The sequence below is a fragment of the Phyllostomus discolor genome, chromosome 3 (assembly GCF_004126475.2).
Source record: "Phyllostomus discolor isolate MPI-MPIP mPhyDis1 chromosome 3, mPhyDis1.pri.v3, whole genome shotgun sequence".
Lineage (NCBI taxonomy): Eukaryota > Metazoa > Chordata > Mammalia > Chiroptera > Phyllostomidae > Phyllostomus > Phyllostomus discolor.
The window spans coordinates 10187983-10214867 of NC_040905.2; the positions used below are offsets into that span (position 1 = coordinate 10187983).

Below are 26885 nucleotides of genomic sequence, written 5' to 3' on the forward strand. Positions count from 1 at the left end.
GTGATGATAACAACCCTTCCATCCAGAAACAGGGCTAGGGCAAGACCGACGAAAAGATGCAATGGAAGCCACAACGACAGCCTTCCTCTGATCAGAGCAGACTGCCTTACTGTAACCCATCAGCCAGTCCGGTTTGGGGCCCAGACTCATCACTCCCCCTCCCGGCAACCCGGGCCACTCAGGAAATGCCGGCCAGCACGGCCACGGAGACCCTGGGGAGGCCCCCGGTCCCCAAACCCAAGCCCCGGGTGGCAGAGAAACTGGATTTCCGTGGTTTTGAGGAGAAACACTTGTGGGGCCGCCTCTCCTCTCTCCTTACGGCCTGAATGACACGTGCCTGCCTGTTTCAGGGCCGAGGCTCCCTCGGATGCCTGGCAAGCACTGGAACCACTTCACACGCCTCTGAAATGTGACCACCTCTCAGCCCCAGCCACCGGAAGGCAGCAGCACTCACTGAACTGGGACAAAGGTTGCCCTGAAGGCAGGGGCTGCTGGATCCCCCGCCCTGGGCCCTGGATGGGGACCCATTCCCAAGTCTCCATGTGGGACAGCACAGAACAGCAAGACCAAAGCAGTATTTGTCCAGTCACTGTTGTTTGTTTGCTCAGTGCGAGAACTGCGTGTCAGGGTGTAAAAGAGCGTGTGAATTTAAAAGGGAAACTGACATTCTGGGGGAGAGGGAGGACATGGCAGGGGGCTGAGGGAGGGGTTAAACATCTCCTTTTTGACCCCAAAAAGGCACCTGAATAATTTCTTCAGATGCTTGTGTGCAGACTAAAACCTCTTTTAAAGGGGAAGGCTTTCTCCCAGAGGACCGAGAGAGGCAGGGAGAGGGACCACAGGGCTCTGAAAGGACCTCACAGTGTGTACGGCAGAGACCCCCGCACCGCCTCCAGTGCGCTTCCGGCACCCACCCCCTGCACCCCACTGGCCGGCCTGGGCCAGAACCGCATAGCACCGCACCATGCCGGTGAGACAGGCCCGCCTGGAGTCGGGGGAGCTCAGGAACAGAGCCGCCCGCCCCTCGGTCAGGCAGCACGGCACAGCAGTATTTTTTGGGGGGGGGGGGGAATAGCTTTTCCCTTCAAACGACTGGAGGAATGCAAGTAGGCCGCGTGTAATTGCATAAGCCAGACGGGCTATGACACCGACTCCAGCACTCCCACTCCTGCAGGGAGTGTCGTGGGATCCCCTGACTGGCCCCACGCTCCGAGGGAGTCGGTCTCACGGGAGACCCAGCCCCAGGGAGAAAGCCCAGCAGCCATGCAGCGCCCCCTGGGCTCTGGGCCGAGACAGGGAGAGAGTCCATGGACAGGGGCACCCGCCGAGGACAGTGGCTCTAGCACCCAAGATTTCTTTCCCAGCTGCGACCTCGTCCTGGTAGGACTTCTGGTCATACCCCAGGGAGTTCATTTAATATCTGAGTATCTCTGAGTCGGTCCAGCCCCTGGTCACAGGACCTCGGAGGGAGACGGGGGGACCCTTCCCTCCCGCCCCTGGAGAGTTCGGCTGCCCGGCCACACGCTGCCAGCCAGCAACTGGACTGGACACGTCCAGCTGCCCTGGTTCCAAGGCCAGCACTCTTTCTTGTTTATCCTTGGAACACATTGTTATTCTTTAAAAGGCTGCGATGGAGCAATGCATCAGGCTCACACGGGCTTTTCCGTCTCGGGTTGGAAGTGACATGAAACAACTCTGTCTCCATGATGAGTCACAGAAGCTACGGGGGCGAGCTGGTGCACGACCGGTGGGCCCGTCCACAGGAATGGGGGGTTCTGTAGCACATGCCCGGCCCCGGGGGCCTCTCCTGGTGCTGGAGCCCCGAGACCAACACTGCGCCAGCGCAGGGGAGGGCTGTTCGATGGGGGGGGGAGGCCGAGAGAGCAACTTACGGGTGATGATGTAGTCCTGGGTCAGGGTCTCGGCCTGCTTCGCCTTCCGCTGGGTTTTAACCACACACAGTTTCGCTCCCCTGAGGAGGGAACAAGTGTATTACTCTCCTTCCTGGGTCTCAGGACCATGAAGTCCGTGCTGACAGCATCAGACCACGTGCTGTGCGCGCCATCACCCCAGCCCTCAGTGTTCGGGGATGGCACCGGGGGGAGGAGGGCCCGTATGCGCGAGCTCCCCTGCCGGTCAGCGGCTGCCACAGAGAGAGGGTTCCTCTGGAAGGAACTGGGCAGCGGAAGGCTGGTGTCACACCTTATAGGAATAACCTGAAATTAAAGTCTTAAGGAGATACTAATAACATCAACCGACCTCTTCACCCTGCAGATCGGACAGAGGGTTCAAATTGTCGCGGATGTCCTGGAGGAAAGCCATCTGTCTGGGTGGTCGAGACCCCAGGTGGCATTTGTCCACGTCTCAAACACAAGGGCCCACGTGCCTGGGACCGGGCCGGCAGGGCAGCGTGACCGAGGGGCTGCAGCCCGGGGATGCGTGGGATCAGCCACGCAGCGCCCTCGGAACACGTCACTCCTCCCTCGCAACACGAGCCGTCCGTTCAGGAGGAGCTCACACGAATGCGCGTGCTTCTTAGAGACCCCAAAGGCAGTGCTTCCCAAACGGAACGGGGCTACAGAGTGCAGTTCACCGCGTCCTCGAGGGGAGCGGGCTCCCCCTCGCCCTACCTAGTTCCATTAGCATTTTCAATCCACTTGTTCTTAAACACCTTGATATCTAGCTCTATTCAACAGGACAAGGGCTCCAATCCCAGTCCCGAAAGCTCTGAAGGGAGACCGGACCGTCTGCTCCCACTCAGAGCCCAAGTGTGGTCAACGAGTAAGGGCTCATGAATAAAGGACGGGTGTCCTCTCCCCCTAAGGCTGTGGGCCCTCAAAGCATGTTTATGGGGAGGGGGAGGGGTTCAGTGAAATGTGAGCGTGTGAATTTTAGTGCTAGCTAACCAAGGCTCAGTCTACAGAAAGAACTAGTCAACCACAGTCGCCCAGTAGGGAGGCATCAAACCACCGTTTCCCACGCCCCTCCAGGTCCACCTTTGTGCCCGCAGACAAGGGGCGGACCCGAGGGACCGGCTCGGCCCGGAGTGCGGTTCTCTGAGACACGCGGACGCGCTCACGCCTGGCATCTGGGGTGGGCCTGGGGCCGGCAGAGGGAAGTGTTTGTGCCGTCCTTTCTGCTGGCAGCGGACTGCCACGCTGCCCCACACCCACACCGGTGTCTGATGAAAGGGCAGACAGAGAGGGGACAAAACGGACCAGCCGGTCCCATTTCCTGTGTGTGGCCGGTGCCCCGCTTTGCTAATCCCCGACACGCATCGCCGCTAATGCCGCCGTCCAGGGCAGAATGCAGAGTGGGCAGGGCTCCCCCCCCGCCCGCCACATCTCAGCCGAAGGACTGCAAATCCCCAGGAAACTTGCACTCTGAGTTCTGCAGGGATCAAGGGCGACTCCGAATCCTCTTTCAAGTACAATGCTATACAAGTCTGAGGCGTCACTCTGTGCCAGCTGCATTTTCTGCCAGGGCGGATCCCCATCAGAGGAGGAGATAAATACAAGCAGGGTGAAATGAGAGAAGGCCCTGCCCCCAGCCGCTGTCGTCCCTCCAAAAGAGGCAACACTCCCAAATACCTCTGACTCTTGTTGGGGTCGTAGTAGACTTTGGCCAGTCCGTTTCCGGTCCCCACCATGATCTGGTTCAGCTTGGGATGCCACAGGCAGCGGACCACGCTCTGAAAAGGAAAGGCATGGTAACCAACAGAGGCCGAATGCAAAGTCAGGAAAGCCTGCTGCTGCTGCTCCGACGGCTAGTTTACTAAACTGAACGCCACATGAACAGTCGCCCCAAGTTCTAGGGCATTTTCTTCTAACCCACAAGGTCCTATTCCTGAGGTTAAGCTCCATACTGTCACTTCTTTGGGTGACACCGTAAAAACAACAACAATGTCCCCCTCCTAACATCCCTTCTCCCTGCTCCTGACGGCTGTGAACCCCGCCCCACGGCCTCCGGGGGCTGGCAGCCTGCGATGCCCGGCACCCGGAGCTCGGTCCTGCTGCCGCTGAGGCAGATCTCGGTGGCTCATGCCTCCGCACTCACAACGTGCTGCTCTGCAGAGCAGACTGAGGCCAGGTGGTTACTGTTTTCAGCTCCCAAAGATCCAAAGCTCATAAAGCTTTCTCAGGACCAACGCATATTTGCAGGCACCGAAGGCTCCCGCCCTAACTCTGAGATAAACCAGCAGGACAACTGCAGAAGTAAAACAGAGACTCGGAATGCAGAGACTGGGCAGGGACCTAAATGGAAAGCTGTTGAAGAGAAGGTTCGAGGAAGTCCTGATCCTTTCATTTCGTTCCTTGTGGGGGAAGTGAGTGGTGCTCCGGGCGGGGGGGGGGGGGGGGGGGGGGGGGCGGGGGGAAGAACCAGCGCAACTGCCACCTGGCTTTAATTTCTGTCTGCGGGGAGAGGGCAGCAGGGACAGAACTAAGGGGAGAAGAAGACGCTCGAGGTGACAGGCACAAACACGCGTGCTGGGCCTGCCGCTCTCCCCGTGGCGGGGTAAGAAACGTGGGGGACATCACGGCAACGTTTACTAACAACCTAGCACGCCCCGAGCGGGGCACGAGGACCAAGGGAAAGAGAGTACCACGAGGCCCTGCCCTCTTGCACTCCAATAGTAAAATGAGAATCATGGGGTTTGTCTCCCAGATCGGCCTTGGGTTGAACTTCTTTGGTCCCTTTTCCCTAACCATCTCTCTCTCCCTTTTGTTAGGACAGACTCTCGGGGAATCTCCAAGGTCCCTTTTGATAGCAATTCTGGCTCCCACGTGACCGGCTAAAAATACGTGTGAAGTTTCGACGGCTGCCCGGCCTCTCCTCAGACTCCCGAGGACCCAAGGAGGAGGCGTGAGGGGCCGGCAGGACCCCCGACTCACGGCGGGTGGAACCCCCGAGGGGGGCTGAGGTGTCCTACCGAGAAAACCTCGCCCCAGCACGGCCGTGCTCTCCCTGCTGGGGTGGGGGAGATTAAGCTAGATGGGTAGATTTTCACAACTTAAGTTTTCTTCCCACAGTGTTTCTTAACTCTAACTCGATGGTGCCTGCACTTAAAGGGACATAAATATATATTTAAATATATTCACACAGACAATAGTGAGTGGCTATTAACGGGAAAACTTAAAAGAATCATAACTCACAAAACCATTCGCGGTCTGACTTTTGGGGGAGGGCTGTCCTTGCCGTGCACACGGTCTGTGCGTGTCTCCTACAGAGACTGCCCGGCGGGCAAGCGGGAATGACACGTGTCGACAGTTCGGGGCCTGCACGGCGCAGCCTGGCCGCAGGTGCCCCGCCCCCAGACCGACTGGAGAACCACTCCCGGACCACCGGGACCCCCAGAGGGATGTGGCCAGGCGCGTGGAAACGTGAGGAGAGTCACACACACAACCCCCTAAGCCCTCTGTGGAGTAAGTTCATCCACGCCCATGTTCATCCCCTCGAGTCTCTGCTTCGGTGTTACTGCTGCACAGCTGCACCCTAAACTCCCTTTATTCCGCTTTTTCTCTTTCCATAGCATATATCACCTTTTAACATAACATGTAATTTGTTGTGAATTATGCTTACCGTCCTGCCTTCCCCACTAGAACGTATGTCCCACACGGGCGGGGACCTTGGTCTGCTTTGTGTGACCGTGTATCCCGAGTCCCTAGACTGGTATCTGGTGCTCGGTGAATTTTTGCTGAAGAGATGGATTAGAAGTCACAGTTCACCTGTGCCTAAATGGATTGCTCCACCAACTGGAGTTGGAGATCGTTTTCAAGTTAAAATATTAGTACCTATGAGGTAGTAATCATTTCCCCTATGAGGGAAAATAATTTTATTTCCCCAGGCCATTGTTGTACTCAAGTACCCTACAAATGCACTAGGGTCAGGTCTCTCCTCACGTGGTCCTAAAGAGGAATGTGCCCAAATCAGAGAGCAAGAGGAAACTGGGGGGGGGGGCGCTGGGGGGTGTTCCACGACCTTCAGGAACCTCAGCTACTCACAAGTGGCCCTGGGGCAAGCTTAAGGACTCGGTACTATCGTTATTCCTCTTGCTTGGTTCTCTGGAGGTCTGGCTAAGCAGTCTGAGATTACTGGTTCCCAAATACGTTTTCAAGTGTGTAGGGTGCAGAACTGGAAAAGATCCACAATGCAGGCCTGGTAGATTCCAAGACACCCAGCCAAACGGGCAGTTTCCAGGGGCAGCAGGTTACTGTTCTCTCTCCCTCCACGCAGAGGGTGTGAATGTTCCAGAGAGGCACCTGCCCGGGCGAGCGGACCAATGTCCGATTGCTTTGCTTTCCAGGGAGGCCAAGCCTGGGCAGTGCACCTCTCTAGTCCTGCTCGTGACCTTTGCCCTCAGAGCTCTCACACACACGCACACCTGGCTGGTCCCCGAAAGCTCTCACGGAGAAGCGCATTTGCACTGCTTCTCACACAGAAGCAAGGAGAGGGCAAACAAGAGCCCCGGCACTGACAGTCACCCCGGAGCCACCGTCCACCCACTGCGACAGTGAGTCACCAGCGCGGCCAGCTCGGGCTCTGTGAGCCGTCTGGCTCTAGTGAAGGGTCCTTAAGGCTCAATTACCCTGCAGGCTGGTTATTAATCAAATGCTTCAGGGATTCCAGGGCATGGAAAGAAGAAACAGAATTCAAAGTCAAAGGTGGGTGGGCCTTTTTTGTTTATTAATATTTATTGTGTGTGTTTAGCTAACCTTCATAAACTCTGCAGCTAATGCGGCTCCGTACTCTGCCCTGTCAAGGAAATGCATCTTATAGCAGAGAGCTGGCCCCCTGCCAAACCAAACAATCCCCGAGACGGCGGCGGGGCTGGGGAGCAAGCTGAGCGGCCACGCTGCCGACTTGTCAAACACACGTCCCAGGCTTCACTTTGCAACAATGGGACACGTGCCTGCGAGAAGCCCGGGGAGCCAGGGGAAGACAGATGAGGCTACAGCTACTTCAGAGAGTGCATTCACTCCATCAACCATCCACCCAGCTTCCCCCATCCTCTGCTCTGGAGGAGGTGCTTCTGCAGCCGGGGGTCCGACACGTTCCGACCCGCAGACATACTGAACCGTGCAGCAAATGAAGAAAGCGCATCTGAATGAAAGGACCAGAGAAGAATGCCGTGAGGAGGTCTACAGGGATCAAAGCGAGAGCCTTATACATTGTATCACAGGTTTCAAATGGCAGCAGACCACGGTAGAGCAAAGAACTAGACCCTGAAATGAGCCTGCATTATCTTAACACACCGATGTGCTTAGTTAAACTGCTAAAACACTTTATTACCACGCTTATCTATTTCATCTCACTAAAACACATGAACGGCGAATGTCCTCCTTGGCTGCCTAAGCTCAACTCCATGTGAACACCGAACTAGGTTTATAGTCTTTTCAACCAAAGCCCACTTTCATTTTAGCATTCTAAGCTGGCCGTGCACAGCAACGCCAACCTGCCCCAGAGCACTCAGCTCTCGCGGCGGCAGCCCCAAAGGGACACCGGAGCCGGAGATCGGGAGCCAGATGACAAGGAGGAGTTACAAGCCTTGACGTGCTCAACACAGAGATCTTTCTTCTCCACAGAGACCAGAGGAGGAAGAGGGGGGTGGGCTGGGGCAGAAGAGAGCGCTGTGCACGGATGGTGGTGTCCAAACTCTGAAACGGGAAATTCTGGAACCACCCCTGAGCAAAAGTGAAAAGGCCACAAAAAAAACCCCAAGTAATTTCTTTCTGTGGTTTGGGGGTTTACTTTAAGTGAAATCATGGAAGCAAATAAAGAAGGGGAAATTAAACCAGTGAGAGAAATAAATTCATCTTTTAGGACGCGGCAGGAAGGGAACTAGGAGGTATCTGGACCATTGTTATGTAAAGCAACTGAATCCTGACAACAGCAACACTACAAAATTACTCGACTCATTTCCACTTCACGAGAAAAAACCGGGTCTGCAGGAGGCCGGGCAGCCTTCCCGAGGTCACGGCCCCGCACGCAGAGCAGCTGGGAGCAGCGGGCAGGTTCCTCCAGCTTCAAGGCTTGCTCCCTTATACGACCTAATTACAGCAAGTCCTGTTTTAGAAGATGGGGAGGAAGGGGCGCCGGAGAGTTTATATCATTTCCAAACTGACCTAACCCAGAAGTAGAAACCTTAGCAAGTTTATATTAAAGAGCAGATGGTATTACTAAAATCGCAGAGGAAAAAAGCCCACCACTACCCGGCCCACAAATGTTACTACAAAAGAAATCAATGCCTGCGTAACGTCTTCGGCGTCTGTAATGCACATCCAAACCCCACCCCGAGTCCACTTCACAGGCGGAGAGGAGCCCAACGCCCTTCGTAACTTTGTATCTGAGACACGGTTATGATGAAACACCATTTCCTGATCCTTCCCAGCTGCTGACCCGTCCTGTGAGCCGAACTGCATCTGGTTTTTTCCTGTTGGGTTGGGGTCATGAAGTCCAAGAGTGGAGAGGCTAACTCGGTGACTCTTGGGTTAGGAACAAGCGTCTGCCAGCATTTTCAAGTCAAGGGCCTTGCACCTGCCAGTGCAGGAGACTGTCCCACCGTCCTGCAGACTTGTCCAGGGGCAGCCTCCCAGGCACGGACGTCCTGGCGTGCTGGCACGGTCGTGTGCGAGCGTGTTGATCCCCGGGGCTAAGAACACAGACCAAGATGTGAGTCCAAGACGAATAAAAAGCAGCCAGAGAAAATGGAAAAGTACTGGAGAAAGAGCTTCAGACTTTCAAAGTTGTATTTCACAGAGAAAGAAAACCGCTTCCCACGTGCAAATGCTGGACTGGGGAGGTAGAGGGGTGAGTGAGAATTCTCCAAACTTCTCCAGGCCTTGTCCTGCCTTCCCAGGGCCTTGCCTTCCCCGAACGAACGTGGGTGATTCTGCAGCGCGCACAGGCCGGGGGTCTTGGCCTCACCCCTCCGCAACTCAGGAAGCAAACCTGTGAGCCAGCCGCAGTCTCCAATAAATCAGACTTCCCAACGCCCACCCGCCCCCACAAAGACATCCCTGGCAGGACACAGACTGAAGACAGACCCTTACCCTGCTCCTCCGGTGCGCTCATGCCTATCCTGTCTTCTTCCTCCACACCCCTCCAGCTCCAGGGAAGTCCCCCGCAGGCCCAGGCCTGCAGCGACGGTCGCTCTTTGCTGGGAATCTTCTCCCTCTCCTCCCTTCCCTGGCCCAGCGACTCCTCTCCCCACACACCAGCAGAATCCCAGTGGCGAACAGGAGAGCAGGCCACGGCACTCTCACCGGACGAGGGGCTGCTACAGGGAAGCCCTTGGAGGGCAAGGGTGGCTCCGCCCCTGCCACAGATATCTGGGGCAGACGCACAGGTGACACTTTGTAAAAACTGTCATCTCATGGTCAAGTTAATTCTCACCAAGCCCATGAAAAGTGCATGTGTTAACATCCGTTCACCTACAGCCTCTGCTCTGAAATGAAGGGGAGCACTAAAGCAGCAAAAATCTGGAATCTGGTAGTGGTCCTTGGCCCTAAATGAGTCACATCTGCATCTGACAGCAAACCTGCCTTAAGGATTTCATCACGAGAAAACGTTCTCAGAGAAAATGGAAAGTCTCTCGGGTAAGAAAATTAAACACAATTCTCTTCATCTAATTCAAAACACTAAAATTTTAGTTCGGTCCAATCCTGCTGTTTGAGAAGAACTGATAAAGGCAAAGAGAGCACAGATTACGATTGAAGAAAATCTGGCGATTATTCTTATCGACAAGAGTCTGGGAGCTGGAGTCCATAGACTGGGCAACAGTTGCCCCGGGGGCCCCACGCCGCAGAGATCCACCGAGGAGCAGCACTTCCGGGAAGCTCTTCCCAACCAGCACCCCGGCAGAGCCTCCCACTGTGGGCACCCAGGGAGTTGTGGGCACCCAGGGGGGCTGCAGGTGGGTGCAGACAAGGAGCCCCCGGGCCTGAGAGGGGCCTGGCGTGCTGGAGCCTCAGGCAAGGCGCTCCGGGTCTTGTCTGTCTGTATCCCATTATCTCTTACAGGACAGGGGTGGCAAAGCGTGGGTGGCACTACCTATGGCCACCTCTCTCCATCGATCCACACAGACCCAGGCCCTTGAGCCTTCTTCCTTCATCACTAGTTAAGAGGGGCACAAAGACGTGACCATAAATCCTGTCTTTGTGTTAATGGAACAAAGCATAAATGGATAAAGCTATTAAATCCCTAACTGCTAGATAAAAAATACAATGATCAAGCCCTGGCTAGCATAGCTCAGCAGACTGAGCACAGGCTGCAAACCAAAGTGTTGCAGGTTCGATTCTCAGTCACGGTACATGCCTGGGTTGCAGGCCATGACCCCCAGCAATCGCACGTTGATGCTTCTCTCTCTCTCTCTCTCTCTGTCTCCCTCCCTTCCCTCTCTAAAAATAAATAAAATCTAAAAAAAAAAAAAAGAAAAAGAAAAAAAAAAGAAATACAATGATCAGGGCTTGGAAACCATCAAGTATGTAAAACCAAAAATGTACGGGAAACACTAATTCTTCAAAGACGAGCTTCACAGGCTATGAAGAGCACTATTTACCTTAACACAGGACAGGGAAAGATGCTTCACAGATCAACCCTGTCATCTAGCTCTTTGGAGGTCTCACAACCTCTCCTCACACAAGACCCAGCACTATCGATCACTCCAGAAAAGGAAAAAACACGACCCTGGGAGATGTGTTCATTATAGAGCTCGTTCTTTCCCACATTATATATAAGAGTGGAGGTTTGGCCGGAGTTCTGATGCAACAGCTGGAAAACTTGTTCCCAAAGATCATTCATCACACTCAGGCTGGGAGAGGAAACACGGCCAGAAAAAATTCTGCAAGACATAAAGTCCTTCTCGTGGTCTTCTGTCAGTGGTGGGACACGGTGCCGGGTTATGTGTGCATACATCATGTAAAGAACAGTGTGTCATCTTGAACACCTTCAAACATCTACAAAATCAAGTCCTCCTTTTCTGATGTTTTACAGAGGAGTCAAGCGTGCTTCTTCATCAGGGTCGTATTATCGAGCGTCTGATTCTTCACCCAGTGTTGCCATTCATGGCAGTTATGTCTACATAAGGGAATATGCATACATTGAAACACCAATTAAATAAAGCACTAAACTCTCGTGTAGAGAAGGGGGGCGGAGTTTCTGTTTAACGAAAAGGGAAAATGCTGACGTTTCTACTGTTCCAAAGGACCGGAGATGAAAGCACAAAAGTAGACAGAATTTCTTTGAAACCACTGACACCAAGAAGTGGCAGCTGCCCTTTGCTCCAAGGTGAGATGACACTAGAAGATGGGGAATGGTTAAACGGGACAGCCCTCCTTCTGTCCTCATTCCTCTGCCTTCAGTGACACATGGCTCCCAAAACAGCGTGTGATGGGCACTTTGCCGCAAACACAGCTCCAACGGCGAGATCGCCGCCGTCGAAGGGATGCTCAGAGGAAAAGGCATCTCGCTGCGGGTTTGGGATGTGGATCCCTGCGGTGAACACTTCAAAGAATAGTGTGCTGACGATCAAAATGACCGCACCTGAATTAAAAGTCTCCAGAAACGAAGTGATATGTATTAGCATTTGCCTTCTCTTCTAAGGGACAGTAATGATTGGACTTTTGAAAAAATACAGTGACAAGTTCCAACCAATGCTTTTTACTTCAAAGCAGAGAGTTTTCTGCAGAATAGATCCCGGGCACAGATCATATTCATTAACATTGTAACAACCAAAACACATTATACTCATTAGAGTTTTAAATTAGCAGTATTTTTAAGCATCCACAGTAAATGTGTGCTTCCTCCATGGAACTTGAAACACAGCTATTTTTAGTAAGACTGAAAAAAGGATCATCTCAAGTTTTAAAAAAGCAGGCAAAATAAAATGTGTACTTTTTAAAAACATATATAAATCTAGTTTTGACTCTTATTTATTTATTTATTTATTTATTTATTTATTTTTAGAGAGGGGAAGGGAGGGAGAAAGAGAGGGAGAGAAACATCAATGTGTGGTTGCCTCTCATGTGGCCCCACTAGGGACCCAGCCTGCAACCCAGGAATGTGCCCTGACTGGGAATCGAACCTGCGATACTTCAGAAAATGTGTACTTTTTTAAATCAAATCTAAAATAAAACATTTATACTCTGAAATTCCAAATTAATTTTTTAAAAATCCATTAACAAAAAAAACAAAACCAAGACAGGGTGGTAGGAAATATGCCATTACAGTAAGTCCAATAAGGACATATTAGAATAAAGTAAGAGGTAAAGCAAAACTAACAAACGCATTTTCACCAAACACCTACTACGTGCCATGTATTACGGTGAGCATTATCAGCATCCCTCGGCACCCAAACAGCACCGAGGAGTCTCTTGCTCCAGTTCGGTCCCTTAAGGATCTAGACACAGCTGAGAAGAAAGTGTCAAAGATAACAGGATGTTGAGAAAATACCCCACAAGGAAATGTTAAAAAGAACAACAACGAACTGTGGCTCATTCAGACGAGAGAAGACTGAACAGTGACTCGGTAACCCTCAAGGACACAGAGGATGGTGTTCAGCCGCCCTCTACCTCCATGAGGATGGGAGTGAAGGAGGTGGGCGCTAAGAAGGTGAGGCTAGAAGTAAAGAAAACAAAAAAGATCTGATGGTAAGGGCTTTCCTACATAGGCATGAACTCTTTAGGTGAAATCTTCTGCTAAAGTCAGGCTAACTTTCACACAGGCGAGTTAAGCTGCAGTTCTCAGGTAGGCAAGAGGGTGGACCCTGGAAGGTGATGCCTAGAAATGATGCCAGATGGCAGCTGATTACCGTATTTTGTCATGTATAATGTGCACCCATGTTTTTGGCTCAAACTTTCAGGAAAAAACCTTTCATTTTAATTTTTAATTCAATTTTTATTTATATTTATATACTTTTTTGTATTATAAAGAAATTTTAGCATTTTATGGCACAAGAAATTTCATGTAACAAATAATTACAAAACACAAGAACAGATACACGATATTTCAGGTACTACCCATGTATAATGCGCATCCTTCTTCTTCCCTCAAAAATTTGGGCAAAAAAGTGCTCAATATACATGGCAAAATATGGCGAGCAACAGATAGAAGGTTTGCCTGTGGCACATTCTGTCTTAGTTCCTACAATATTAATGTCTCTGCAAAAGGGCAGCAATCTTAGAAGATTCCTCCTAGCCACATCTGCTGAAATTTGTATTGTTTCATTGTAAGTTTTCCATCCCTGCTGTAATTTTTTTTTAAAATTTAAAAATAGTCTTCCTTGCCCTGGCTGATGTGGCTCAGTAGACTGAGTGCTAGCCTGCAAACCAAAGGGTCACCAGTTTGATTCCCAGTCAGGGCACATGCCTGGGTTGCGGGCCAGGTCCCCAGTAGGGGGCGAGGGAGAGGCAACCACACATTGATGTTTCTCTCTCTCTCTTTCCCCTCTCTAAAAATAAATACATTAAAAAAATCTTTTAAAATAAAAAATAGTCTTCCTGGTTCTGGGTGAGATAGAGAAAACACATGCCACACAGTCTCTCCCTCTGAACACAGTTACAAAACCTGACAAAAGGCATGGAGCACCTATTCGAGGGCTCTGGGGAGTAAACAGTGGTAGGTACATGGGGAATCAGTCCCGAGTTCCATGTATCACTGAAGCGGAAGTCAGTTTACAGTTTTCCCCATACTGGTACTCCAGCTCCTCCCCATACCCCCAGCCCCCAAATCTGTGATGAACCAAATGTCAAAACTTTAAATAAAGACAGCATTAGACAAACTGATTTTTTTCTTGTGCCTGAGGCTTTGATACAGCTTGGCATAGCACTGTTACTGATCCTACTTTTATTTAGAATATTGGTATTTTATTCGTCATTATTTTTGACAGTAATTTTGATTTTTAAATGTTGAATTAAAATATTATTTATCTTCATTACTGAGGGTTTTTTTTTGCATCACCTTAAACTTTGTGCTTGAACCTGACCCTAGTCCTAGCCCTGTCTCAACCTGTAATTCACTCTATTACACAAAATTAGCTCTAAATGGACCATACCCCTAAATGTAAAACATAAAACTTTTATTTTATTTTATTAAAATATTTTCTTGCCCTGGCTGGCGTAGCTCAGTGGATTGAGTGCGGGCTGCGAACCAAAGCATTTCAGGTTCAATTCCCAATCAGGGCACATGCCTGGGTTGCAAGCCACGGCCCCCAGCAACCGCACATTGATGTTTCTCTCTCTCTTTCTCTCTCTCTCTCCCTCCCTTCCCTCTCTAAAAATAAATAAATAAAATCTTTTTAAAATCTTTATAAAAATATATTTATTTATTTTTAGACAGAGGGGGAGGGAAGGAAAAAAAGAGGGAGAGAAACATCAATGTGTGGTTGCCTCTCCCACGCCCCTCACTAGGGACCTGGCTCATAACCCAGGCATGTGCCCTGACTGGGAATCAAACTGGTGACCCTTTGGTTCATAGGCCAGCGCTCAACTACTGAGTCACACCAGCCAGGGCTAAAACATAAAACTTTTAGAAGAAAATCTGTGTGACTTGGGGTCCCTTAGGGAGTTCTTAGATGTAACACCAAAAGCACATTCTACAAAAGAAAAAAACTGATAAGTCAGACTTTATCAAAATTAAAATCTTTTGCTTCATAAAAGACACTATTTGGAAAAAAGTTAAAAAACAAACAACAGAGAGAAAATATTTGTAAATCATATATCCAACCCCCCCCCCCAAAATATCTTGGCACATACAATATATAAAGAACATCTAAAACTTAACAGTAAAAAAATACAACCTGACTTTAAAATGATAAAAAAACAACACCCCTGAATAGGTATTTCATCAAACATGATATAAAAATGGAAAATGAACACATGAAGCTATTCCTCAACATAAGCCAGTAGGAAAATGCTCATTGTAACCATGATGAGATACTACACCACATGTATTAGAATGTATAAGGTTCAACATGCCAACAATAAAAAATATGGGCGAGGATACAGAGACAGTGAAAAATGTATATACCATTGGTGGGAATACAAAATGGCATTGTTTTTCTGAAGACTGGCTTGGCATTCTCCTATAAAAATATACATACACTCACCACATGACCCAGCCAGCCTACTCTAGGGTGGTTACCTAGAGAAGTGAAAACTTACGATCATATACAAAAACATGTATGTGAATGCTTATAGCAGCTCTACCCATCATCTCCAAAAACGGGAAACAACCAAATGTCCTTTAACAGATAAACTGTGCTAGACAGTGGAAACTACCCAGGAATAACATGTAACAAACTAGTGCTTCGCACAAACGGCCTGGATGAATCTCAAAGGCATTCACTCTGTAGAAAGAAGTGGGTCTAAAAAGGTTACGTCCTGCATGAGTCCACTTGGAAGGGGTCCTTAGAAAGGCACCCCTGTGGTGAGGAAGAATAATCAGTGAGTGCTGAGGGCCAGGAGTGGGGGCGGGGCACGGGCTGGCAGGGTGGTGACGGAGGGACGGCACACGAAGGGGACCCGGGGGTGACGGGACTGCTCTGTGTGTGTGCTGACGGTGCTGCGGTGGCTATACGAAACTAAACGTGTGCTGAAAAGCACAGAAATACACACTTTACAAAGAGATCCATTTCACAGTGTGATTTTTTTAAATACTAAAAGAAAAAAAAAACCTTCAAAACACTCAACTGGTGCCTGTCATTCTTCCCCATCTAAGCCTTTTAAGACTTGCTCAGGGAGATACCGGCAGTAAAAACACCATGACATCAATGGTCCCTTTCCTCTGTCCTCTCACATGCCTACAGGCAAGCACCGGCCTGTAACCTTCAAATCCTGAAAACCACTGTCCTGGACACCCATGACCTGAGACCTTCAGAGGCAACAAGAACCGAGAAGGAACTTCATCGAGGTTCGCTGACACCAGCCCCCACTCTCGGGCAGTGTGAAGCTAATTTAGTGAGGCGTCCAGGCTGAATTCCAGCGACTGTTTAAAGTGAGCTCTGGTGTGTGCGCTGCCAGCTTCGGAATATCCCAAGAAAGGTTTCACTAATCTGAATCACGAAAGCGGCAAAAATGCAGTAGTGTTTTTCATCATAGCCCGACGGCATCTCTTTTCTTCAGTGATTAAAGAAAACAATCGTAGGGAAAGCAGTGCTGGCCACTCACGGTGCTTCTTGACAGTGAAACGCCAGCATGGGAGCCAGGCTGGGGCTTATCCCTGGACCCTGGGAAGGGTGGGGCTAGAGAAACCACTAGGCAACTGCTGTGCTGGCAGATCTGCACTAAAACGTCACCACTTCCTCCTACTCCCAGCTTCCCTACCGAACATCCATGCATCTCGGAAGACCGGGTTCAACCAGTGCTCACTGCCCTGCCTTCCTGGTCTCAACGAGCAAACGCTCCGTACACCGCTGATGGGTGTTCTGTCCCACCACCCGGCTGCGGGAAAAGGCGTATTTTATTAAACAGAAGCGTGTTCATTAGGATCTGCCTAGAATGCTCACTGTTTAATCTTCCCAAGAAAGTGAATTACAGCAAATTTCATTAAGTTGATACCTCTTTATTCAAAATGATACATAATTCAAAGCACCTGCTATTCCCCAGTCCATCAGTTGCCTGACTGCTCTTTAATGAAAATCAGATCATGGAAAGCCAGCGAATTCCAAGTCCAGTTTTTCCATCCCCGTGTGCTACACATGAAGAGGGCTGTACCGTATCTGAGGAGGCAGGTCAATGCCAAATGTGGTCTTTGTTTCACGGTCATTTTCGGTTGGCATCTGCACGGCCGGCAGACAGCTCGAGCTCCCTGGGTGCACGGGTCCTTGAATAATCCTGACTGAGCGAGGACCCCACCTGACTCATCTCTAGAAAACGGTTTCCAAAGAGGCGCGGTCCTGCCTGAACTGGGACTCTGCACCCATGAGACAGATGGGGAGTCCGGTCGAGGACGAGACAGGAGCACAGGTGGGTCCAGCTCCTTCAGGGACAGACCTTCACAGGGTGCTTATCTCTGTATTCCAACGCAAGAACAAAGGCACATTCCAGAGCCAATTCTGAGGACTACTGGAATGTCCCTTAACTTGAATGACCTTTCTGTTCTCCTCCATATGCACAAGTAATGGGAGATGACCATCGGGATGGCCAGCATGTCCCCCGACACTAATGAGTTAAGATAAACAACTAGCTTCATGGAGGGTCCGTTACTTAATGGCCCTGTTATACCCATTTACTCTTCCTCTTCAATCTCTTTGGATTTAAAATATCAATATTCTCTCCAAATAAGAACATAAAAACTTTTAATGGGAAATAAAAGTGGCAATACTTTCATTTCATATAGTATGTCACTTTATATGTTAACACATATAATAATTTTCTTGGACATAAAAATGTATTAATTTAAATGTCATATCTGGGAATAATCTATGGGTGATGTGGTTACATTTGATATTTATTTTCTTAATAACCTTTTCTTCATTGTCAAGCTGGGATTTAATATATACTATTTTTATAATCATAAAAATACAATTAACATACAAAAAGCTAATCTGATAATCCTCATTGATATGTATGTATGAAGCATCAGCTCTTATAAGGTAAGGAAAAATAATGTAAACTCACGTTCCCTTCAAAACTTCACCCAATTAAATAAAAAAGAAAATGCCATTGATCTTCATCAAAATTTGGTGTTTTTTCTTTTAATAAATGATTGTTTTATACAACTTGGACCTTATTTTCTCAATATACAAGGTCTGTCCAGAAGACATCCAGCCATGTAGTAGGAAAATAGAGACATTCATTGAAGTATACACAGGATACAAGAAACACTGTACATAGGACAACAATGCCTCAATTCCATTCAAAGTAGGCCCCTTGGGACCTCACACAGTTCTCCCAGTCACTATCAGCTGCCCCATTGTGTTTTCTTGAATCTCATCAACGGTATGAAACCTCTTCCCTTTCAAAGGAGATTTTAGTTTTGGGAAAAGCCAGAAGCCACAGGGTACCACATTTGAGCTATGGGGGGTTTGAGTCACCTGTGTGATTTAATGTTTCCCCAAAAAACTGTGCGGGAGACGTGATGCAAGAGCGGGCGCATTGTTTTGATGAAGCTGCCAGTCGCCAGTGCCCATAGCTGCGTCCTTCTGAGTCATCTGAATAGTTTCCATGGAGGAATGTTCAAGCTTAACGTAAAATTTGATGCAGACATGTTGCTCTACTCACTAAGGCATTTTGCTCGCAGGCCGGCACTCAATCCACTGAGCCACATCAGGCAGGGCTCCACTCAGTCATTTTGAATGCAATGGCCACACAGCTCACATGCTCACTCAGCAGCATCTACTGCCCCCACTGACCAGTACAGTGAAGTCATCATTGTTCACATATGTGCACTCCAGTCCACTCTCCTTGGCTGTCAGGTTACAGCGATGCCCCTCAAACCATTTGTTAATATTAACAATGGCTGGACTTCGTCCGGACAGACCTCATTGTATGTAGTAAGCTACTTCTATAATCAGACATACGGGCCTTAAATAAGAAATTTTCCATCCTTTTGGTAAATATGTAAATTGCAACTTAACGTAATTTTAACAATAATTGCATCTTTTTCCATCAATGCCCATAATAATAAGGGGCATGGATACAGCTTGTATCTATAGTTCTTAAGTAAGCAAGCACATAAATCTGGTAGAAAAACTTCAGGTTCTCCCTGTCTTGTAGGAGAAGTCCCGAGTTCGGACTAACAACAATATAAAAGCCATTTTTATTTCACTTCCCTCCATTTGATGTAGATGAAGATAACTGATAAAATTCCAGGAAGACAGATTCAGAATATGTACCTTCTCTAGCTGCAGAGCTGGCTCCATGAGAAAAAATTAGTAAGATTTCAAACTGATATAGGATACCTAATACTTGACATTCTGAGTGTTTTTTAAAGAATGTAAGTGACATGTGCATAATCTAGATTTCATTTTCTCTCACAGGAAAGGGATGTTCTTGAAAACAAGTGAAAAGAAGCAAAAATCTAATATATCCCTGTTCTTTGCTATCTATTCTCTTCAGAAGTTAAAGAAATGTTCTTAAAGATAATCAAATATCCTTTAGGTAATCACAAATAACTCTTTTTCTTCCTTAAAAGAACTTTACCATTATATGTTGATTCTCAACTTTGAAATGTTTAGGGTAGTCTAGTTGAAAATATCAAAGCAAATTTTCTTCCCCTTCCTTTCAGCTAGACCAATTGTGCTAAATGTTATAGCTCTTTTAAAAACAAAGGTTGTGTTTTTTTATTTCCACTCCTCACTGTGCTCAGTCAGGTTTACAGACACAGAGGGCCCTCGCCAAGTACCTCAGCAAACAAACAAACAAACAAACAAACAAATGGAACAGAAGTCAGGGTCAGGTGTCAAACGCCTGGCTTTTTCCTCTCTACCTTTCTTCTCTTTGCCCAAGGAAATGCCTGGCACGTCTTTCAAGCTACTGCGAAATGCAACTGAGGTAAAGAGGCCACCATCCTGAATAACACCAGGCCAAAACAACTGTTTCTCACTCCACTTTGGTTAAAGAGTATAAATGGTGACATGCTAGTACAAGGTCATAAACAATGTCCCTTGAACTATATCAGTTAAAAAGGAAATTCGGTTAGTCACTCTGCAATAAACTACAGTTTGATGAAAAATTACTTAGCTAATAATAGTTTATGATGTTATTTAGGAGCATTTCCTAAAAAACTAAAATTCCGAAAAAGTTTAAAATTTTGTTTCTTCTAAATATAATTATTTTCTTAAATTTTGATACATATTTTTGTCCATTCTTTTACTCCTCTATTTTTATCACATAAAATAGGGTAATAAATAACTTTTGTACAACATGAAAAGTTTGTGGTGTCCTACACAAAAACAATAGTAAGCGTGCAATGGAATTCATTTTAGAAAAGAGGCTACCGTATTTTTCAGACTATAAGACGCACTCCCCCCTCCCCCCACCTCAAATTTGGGAGGAATAATGGTTGTTAATGCTGCTGTTGAGTTCTGTTTACATTGACATTGGTGAAATATTATGTTATTTATGTTATTAAGTATTTTACCACATTTTTTGCTTCAAAAATGTTTTTTCCTATGTTCCTCCTCTAAAACCTTGGTGCATCTTATGGTCTGAAAAATATGGTAATCACACTCTCAAATTACAAAGAATTAGATATGTAAAGAATATGCACGTGTTTTCTCTTAACTTGAGGAAATACCATTGGACTACAGAGAACACATCTAAAAATAGCTGCAGCAGAATTATAAAATGTGTATAAACATCACACAGTAAAAACAGAGAATGCTAAACACTTGTCATCTCCTAGTGAGGAGGCGTGAGAACCTCAACACTGAACAGAGAAAAAAAATTCAGAGCACATGACAAGGCAGATAGTAAAATTATAGTAAAATTATAGCCAGCTTTTTTCTAAGTTTGCTTCAAAAATAAAAGTGGGAAGTGCAATTGTTCTATCTTAAAAGGCTATTTATTGTGAAAATGATAGGGCAGTTTTTAGTCACTAGTAAATTAATTACACAGAGTCTCACATCCCCTGACTGAGAACAATGTTTGGATCCACATACACGTTGAGCTTGGCCCTCTAGAACACAACTCCAGGAGTCTCTGTTTTCAAAGAGGGTGTGCAAGCACAATCAATCACACCCAGGACAGACCCCAGGCCCCCACTGCCTGTGCTAGTCACACAAGCACAGCACTGAGGTGTCCACCCCTCACCCCTTCCAAAGAACACATTTGTTTATTTTCTTTCATTCCAAGAAGGCTGTCTTAAAACCTGAGAAAACAGATCAAAGAGGCAGTTGGAAGTCTCTCTAACATTCCATTCTACTGTATAAGCAGACAACAATGTTGTCTGATGTCAATAACAATAAAAAGACACACAAACCCTACATCAATGATTTACAAGGCCCCTGGAAGGTACCTGACATTTCTAAGACAATTCAGTATATGGTCTGGTCTGCTGGTTCACTGACCCTTCTCCTTCGCTTGCTTCTCTTCACTTGCTCATCCTTTAAATGCTCAAGTTTCCTACAGGCTCATTCTCTCTCTGCTTTTTGCCTTTCTTTAACCTAACTAATCGGTAACCAACATTTCAACTATGAACTATCAATGCTGCTTCCAAAACTGTCTTCTTTTTCTTAAGCACCAAACCCACCTACCCACCTACCCAGAGGTCCTGCAGGTACTTCCAGTGCAACACACCCACACCAGAACTCACCGTCTTTCTTCCAACACCTGCTTTCTTTCTTTTCTTTCCTTTTCTCAATCACACAGAACGCCGACTCAGTCTCCCAAGTTACAAACTTCAGCCTTCATCTATAGATGAACACTGAATATTTTAAGTCTGACCTTCACACTCCAGTCAAAATTAACTTTTAAAACACAGATCTGAATGTGCCATTCCTCTGCTTAAAAAAAAAAAAAAGCCACAACACAATGTCACCTTCCTGTATGGTCTCCAAGGTCAGTTTGCTTTTCCATCTCTAGACACGTCTCTCGCGCCTCACTCTCCACAGACGCACCAGAGCTCCACAATGCGCGTTACCTACTTGCCTTCCCAGGTACAGTCCTCCCTCAGCACCTGCGGGGGGATCGGTCCCAGGACCCCTGGCCCATGCCCAAATCTGCGGATGTTCAAGTCCCTTTTATAAAATGGCATAGTATGTGCACATCCTCCCACATACTTTAAATCATCTCTAGGTTACTTATGACACCAAATACAATACACCGTAAATACTATGTCGTAAATACTATGTAAATGATTGCGATGCTGTAATGTTTAAGGACCAATTTTCTGCAACTAAAAAAAATAGTTTTCAATGCAAAGTTGCTTGAATCCACAGCTGCAAAACCCATGGATATGAAAGGCCGATTGTGTGCCATCCACTCATTCGGTAAGTATCGACTGAGTACCGCCTGTGTAACAGGCGCTCTTCTAAGCCCTCGGGACATCCCAGTGAACGAAACAGAGTTTCCGCCCTCACAGACTGGCATCCTGGTGGCAGAAGACGGATGAGAACACACACACAATAGGTGAAGGGGTGGTGAGTGCTCTGGAGAAAAAGGTCTACCTGGAAGAGCACCTCAGAGCAACACGGCAAAGAGCATTTCCGTACGCTACAGAAATCCAGCATGTCTTTAAAGGTAAATCATGTTTCCACGCCCCTTAATTTATTATGTTTCCATTTAAATCACAATTTAAAAACATCATCATAAATAATACTGAAATAATACTGAAATGTGTAGTCGCTGAGAGGCATAACAGAATAGCTCAATTATAATCATTTTATTTCTTGAGATTAAAGTTGATAGAATCAAGAGTGTTTTCTCTTTGATCCTAGTGTTTTAGGTGGCTCCTGGATGCACCCCAAAAAAAGTATTGTTAGTGCTGGCACATTTCAAATGATGTCATGAGACTGGGCCCTATAAAACTTAAGTATGCATCTAGAATTAGTCTCATTGTTATTTCTACATTGTCTCTAACTATACTGTGGCTTCGACTGTGGGGCCTACAATTAAGACTCCAAAGTAATGCTAGGACATTAGAGACAGAAGCCTTTTACTGGTGATTTAAAAACAGTTGTTTGATTGTCTGAACAATTTAAGTGCTTAGTATGTCTCAGATATATACAAAGAACTGAAACAACTGGCGAACCTACATAAGAGCACTGTGTAAGACACAGGATATTACTGCTGATTTTGACAATGAGCCAAAGAAAATTTGCACAGACATTAGTTGGCCTGTTGCATACACAGAAAATAACAATGAATAGCACCATCTAAATAATAATAATACATATTTGAAAAGACTTTAAAGGAATTCAGATTATACTCTGGGAATCTTCACTAGTATTATATTATTATAACATGTCCAGTCTCAGGACATGAATAAATGAATAAATAAATGTAGTGCAAATGTTAATCTGTAAAGAAAACTAAAGGAGCTTTTTTTTTCAGATGTGTAAGTTAAATTTAAAATGTCTTGAACTTCCAAATAACTACACAGAAATTAAGTTCATTGTGATGGAGAAAAAAAGTAGCTACCATTGAAGTGTATGGGCCAGGGCTCATGTTCTATTTTAAAACCAAAACGCAAGACAGCCAACAGGCACACTTCACTGCATCCTCAGAGCTGGGGGGGGGGGCGGGGGGAGAATATACATACTGCATCCGTGATGTCTATCTCGTACACCCTTTGGAAAGTCCTGCGCTCGAAGAACACAAGTTTGCCGCTGCCACACCCCCTTTGAACAGACGTGCCGGTGACTATGAGTTTATCATCTGGACTGAAACAGCAGTCGGTCCTGCAGGCAGAAAGAGCGTGTCAGTACGAGCCTGTGGCCCCACAAGAGAGCGGCAACAATAAGTGAGTTCAATAAAACATAAACAAGATCACGGTAATAAGAGGTAACTCTTAAGTAGGACTTAGGAGTCAAGCACTTAAATTAATTCACTTAATCTTCACAATAATCCTGGGAGGTGGCTATTAGTATACCCATTTTACAGATGAGGAAGCTGAGGCAGAAAGAGATTTAGTAAACCTTGTCCAAGATCACAAAAGAGGGTGGTGCGGCTGGGATCCACACGTAGGTAGTCTGGTTCCGGGATCTGTGCTTCTCACTCCCACACACCAGAACGCTTTTCAGTGCAGGGAGCGTGGGAAGACGCCGCACGGACGTGACGGCGTCGACGTAACACACAGACACTGCGTGACTAATGTCAAAGGAGTGATTGCTGTAGCCGGTTTTGGAACCATTTTTTTACCGCCGCCACCACTCAAATAATTTGAGCAGTGTGGAGTCAAACACCATGAAATGAGGAGCAGGCCGCACCGCTGGAACCAAACTGGTGGCTGTGATTCAGTAACTGTTGCTATTAGAGGCCTGGCCACTGCCTGTGAATGATCTAAGCCGTGACCCTAACAAGTCATGGAGTGAGTCCTGCTTGTGGCCGACAGAAGAGCTCAAAAAATCCTCACCGGCTGTGAATTCAGGCGTGCCCATCAGTGTGGTGTGCCGTAGCAGCCCAGCGCCATGGGCTGTGGGCCGAGGCCGCAGGCTGTGTTCAGGTCGGTGCTGTCATTGCACAGTGCTCCTCCCACCCGCCCCCCGCCCGACGCTCCCCGGACCTCCACCTTCTCCTTGCTTCTGGTCACTAGTGAGCACAGACGTGAAATCTTGTTTCTACAGAAACAGAAAATGTGGCTGGGGCACCAACTGCAGGGTACAGATGTCAAACTCCACCTCAGCTGCCTCGGGAAAAAATGTGTACATGCTTCACTCGTCAGCTTAGAAGGATGGAGAAAAACGGTGCTCCCAGAGCGAGAGAGCGTGAGTGAATGGAGGTGACGGAATCCCTGACCGGAAAGGTGAGTTAAAACAAGCAAGGAAATGATATGTAAAAATGCTGCTAACCCTTTGATGGTAAAGGGTTCAAGTTATAAAAGACAACAAAAATGTAAGCCTGCCCTGTCATTCGCACAGTATGAAAAGAACATGTCAGTCCCTTAAAGTATTTCCACTACCCCGAGACCTAAGCACACATCCGGAATACATCCGGGGCTGTCCAAAAAGGATCCAGCCACGTGCTATGAAAAACAGAGGCATTTGTTGAAGACGATACCCAGATACAAGAACCACTGTACACAAGACAATGACCCCTCAGTCCCCTTCCAAACAGGCACCCTGGGACCTCACACAGTCCTCCCCGTCACCATCATTTTTTGCCCCGTCGTATTTTCCTGAATCTCACCAACAATATGAAATCTCTTCCCTTTCAAAGGTGATTTTGGTTTTGGAAAACACCAAAAGTCACAGGGTGCCAAATCTGGGCTGTAGGGGACTGAGCCATTGGGTGATTTGATGTTTTGCCAGGAAACTCTGCACGAGATGCATGAGCTGGTGCGTGGTCACGGTGGTGCTGCCAATCACAGCTGCCCGTAGCTGCGCCCTTCTGAATCTTCCGAATAGGGTCCACAGAGGCATGTTCAAGCTTAAGGCAAAATCTGATGCAGATTCTTTGCTCTACTCGCTCAGTCATTTTGAATGTGATGGCCACATAGGACATGTACTCACTCAATGGTGTCTACCGCCCCCCTGACTAGTGCAGTGAAGTCGTCATTGTTCACGCATGTGCGTTACAGCCCACTCTCCTTGGCTGCCAGCTTACGTCCATGTGGCACAAACTGTTCACTAACAATGGCTGGACTTTTCCTGGACAGACCGTGTGTGTGTGTGTGTGTGTGTGTGTGTGCGCGCGCGCACAAAAACACATGAAAATACATCATTTCAACTTCAAAAAAAGTTCTAAAGTCTAAGAATGTGCAAAATAAAAAGGGAAAATGAAAGGTATTTCTCAAAAAACCTATTTCAAACACTCTTCAAATCCCTTTTTGAGAAGATCTAAAAAGCGTATGATATAAATTAACATTAAGCTGAATAAATTTGTTTTTCATTCTCTTACGCTTATCGAATCCCAAAAATGTGCTACTTACATGGGGAACATGGTCGGAAGGCCTGACGCTGAAAACAGTGGCTTATTAAACTGCCGGATATCCCACAGTTTTAATGTATCATCACCTGAGAGAGAAAAAAGAAAGAAAAAAAAAGACAAAGTGAATTGTGCAATAAGACCTGGTTTCACGTTTGGAATTTGCTAAACTTAGCATACAAGGGGGATCCCCCCAAAACCGGAATTATCTTCTGGAGGGTGGGCCCCGTGTAGTACAAGTTCCCCAAGCTAGGTGAGTGTTCTAGGAACCCATCTGTCTCAGTGCACCGGCTGGTGTCATTGTGAGAGGCTGCGTTCAGCTTCAGAGAAATTTTTTTGAAGACTCTTTCATCAATGCGTTTGCCCGTTTCATGGTGGGTGATTTATGAGCGCACCTGCCCGCAACAAGCTGAGTGTTCAGCAGTTTTTGACCAAACACAGTATGATCCCCGTGCCCCACCTCCCCTATTCACCTGATCTCCCCCCAGTGACTTTTTTTTGTTTGTTTCCCCAGATGAAAACAGTCCTCAAAGGGAACTGTGTGGCCGATGGGGAAGAGGTGAAACAGAAAATGACAGAAGAACTAAAAGGCATCCAAATCAACGTGTCCAAAAACTGTTTTGGCAGTGGGGGGAAAAGGTCTCAATAGGCGTATTACATCGAACGGGGAGTACTCTGAAGGTGGCTGGGTTTAAACATGTAAGACTAAATACACAATTTTGTGTAAATAAGTTCCATTCTGAGCCCCCCCCCCCCACATAACTATCAGAAGGGGAATGAAGGGGAGGAAAGGAGATGCCCACAGGCAGGTTTTACATTTTTTAACTGTTTGGGGAGCTTGGAAGCACTATTTGGGGGAACAGTAGAGGATGCATAAATAACGAACTGGTCTTCTAGAAGTTACTCTCCAGACTGATGCTGCAGCTGCGGTGGACGGAGCCCGAGAGAGACAGCAGACCCTGAAGAGTGGTTTTGGAGCAGCTGCGAGTTCCCCTGCGGCCGGCTTGAGCACAACCTGGCTTTTTAGGAAGATATTAATTTAGCAGCCGTCACGGCTGAGAGTAGCTCAGTTCAGAGCAGATCCTTTCCCCCTCGGGTGTGTCTGTGAGGCTGCCCCTTAAGGTCAGTGAGGGTGAGCCACGGGACCCCCGCCCCTGCACTGTAACTGTCTCTGTGGCTGTCGTCCTTCACTCTGCTGGGCAGCACAACTGCTCCAAGCTAGTTCAAGTGTCGTGAATATTCCTTTAAGAATCACTTCTTCACATTTCTGCAGAACTCCTAATTCCTAACCATGACGAAAGCCAAAACTCCCATCAGAGCGTCTTCGCTGCTCTTTCTCCCCAGCGTCCGCAGCTGAGACCT

General features: G+C 47.4%; 1 protein-coding gene across 2 annotated transcripts in view; it reads right to left on the reverse strand.

The window, feature by feature from the left end:
- The window catches only part of WDR70 (WD repeat domain 70), a 221509-nt gene that overhangs the window by 13428 nt on the left and 181196 nt on the right, over positions 1-26885 (reverse strand). For both annotated transcript variants that reach the window (XM_028527092.2, XM_036020201.1), the window contains exons 12-15: positions 25528-25612; positions 23200-23338; positions 3591-3691; positions 1893-1972 (exon numbers count right to left, since the gene is read on the reverse strand). In XM_028527092.2, the coding sequence (XP_028382893.1) occupies positions 1893-1972; positions 3591-3691; positions 23200-23338; positions 25528-25612 (405 nt within the window). The remainder of the gene's footprint in view (positions 1-1892; positions 1973-3590; positions 3692-23199; positions 23339-25527; positions 25613-26885) is intronic.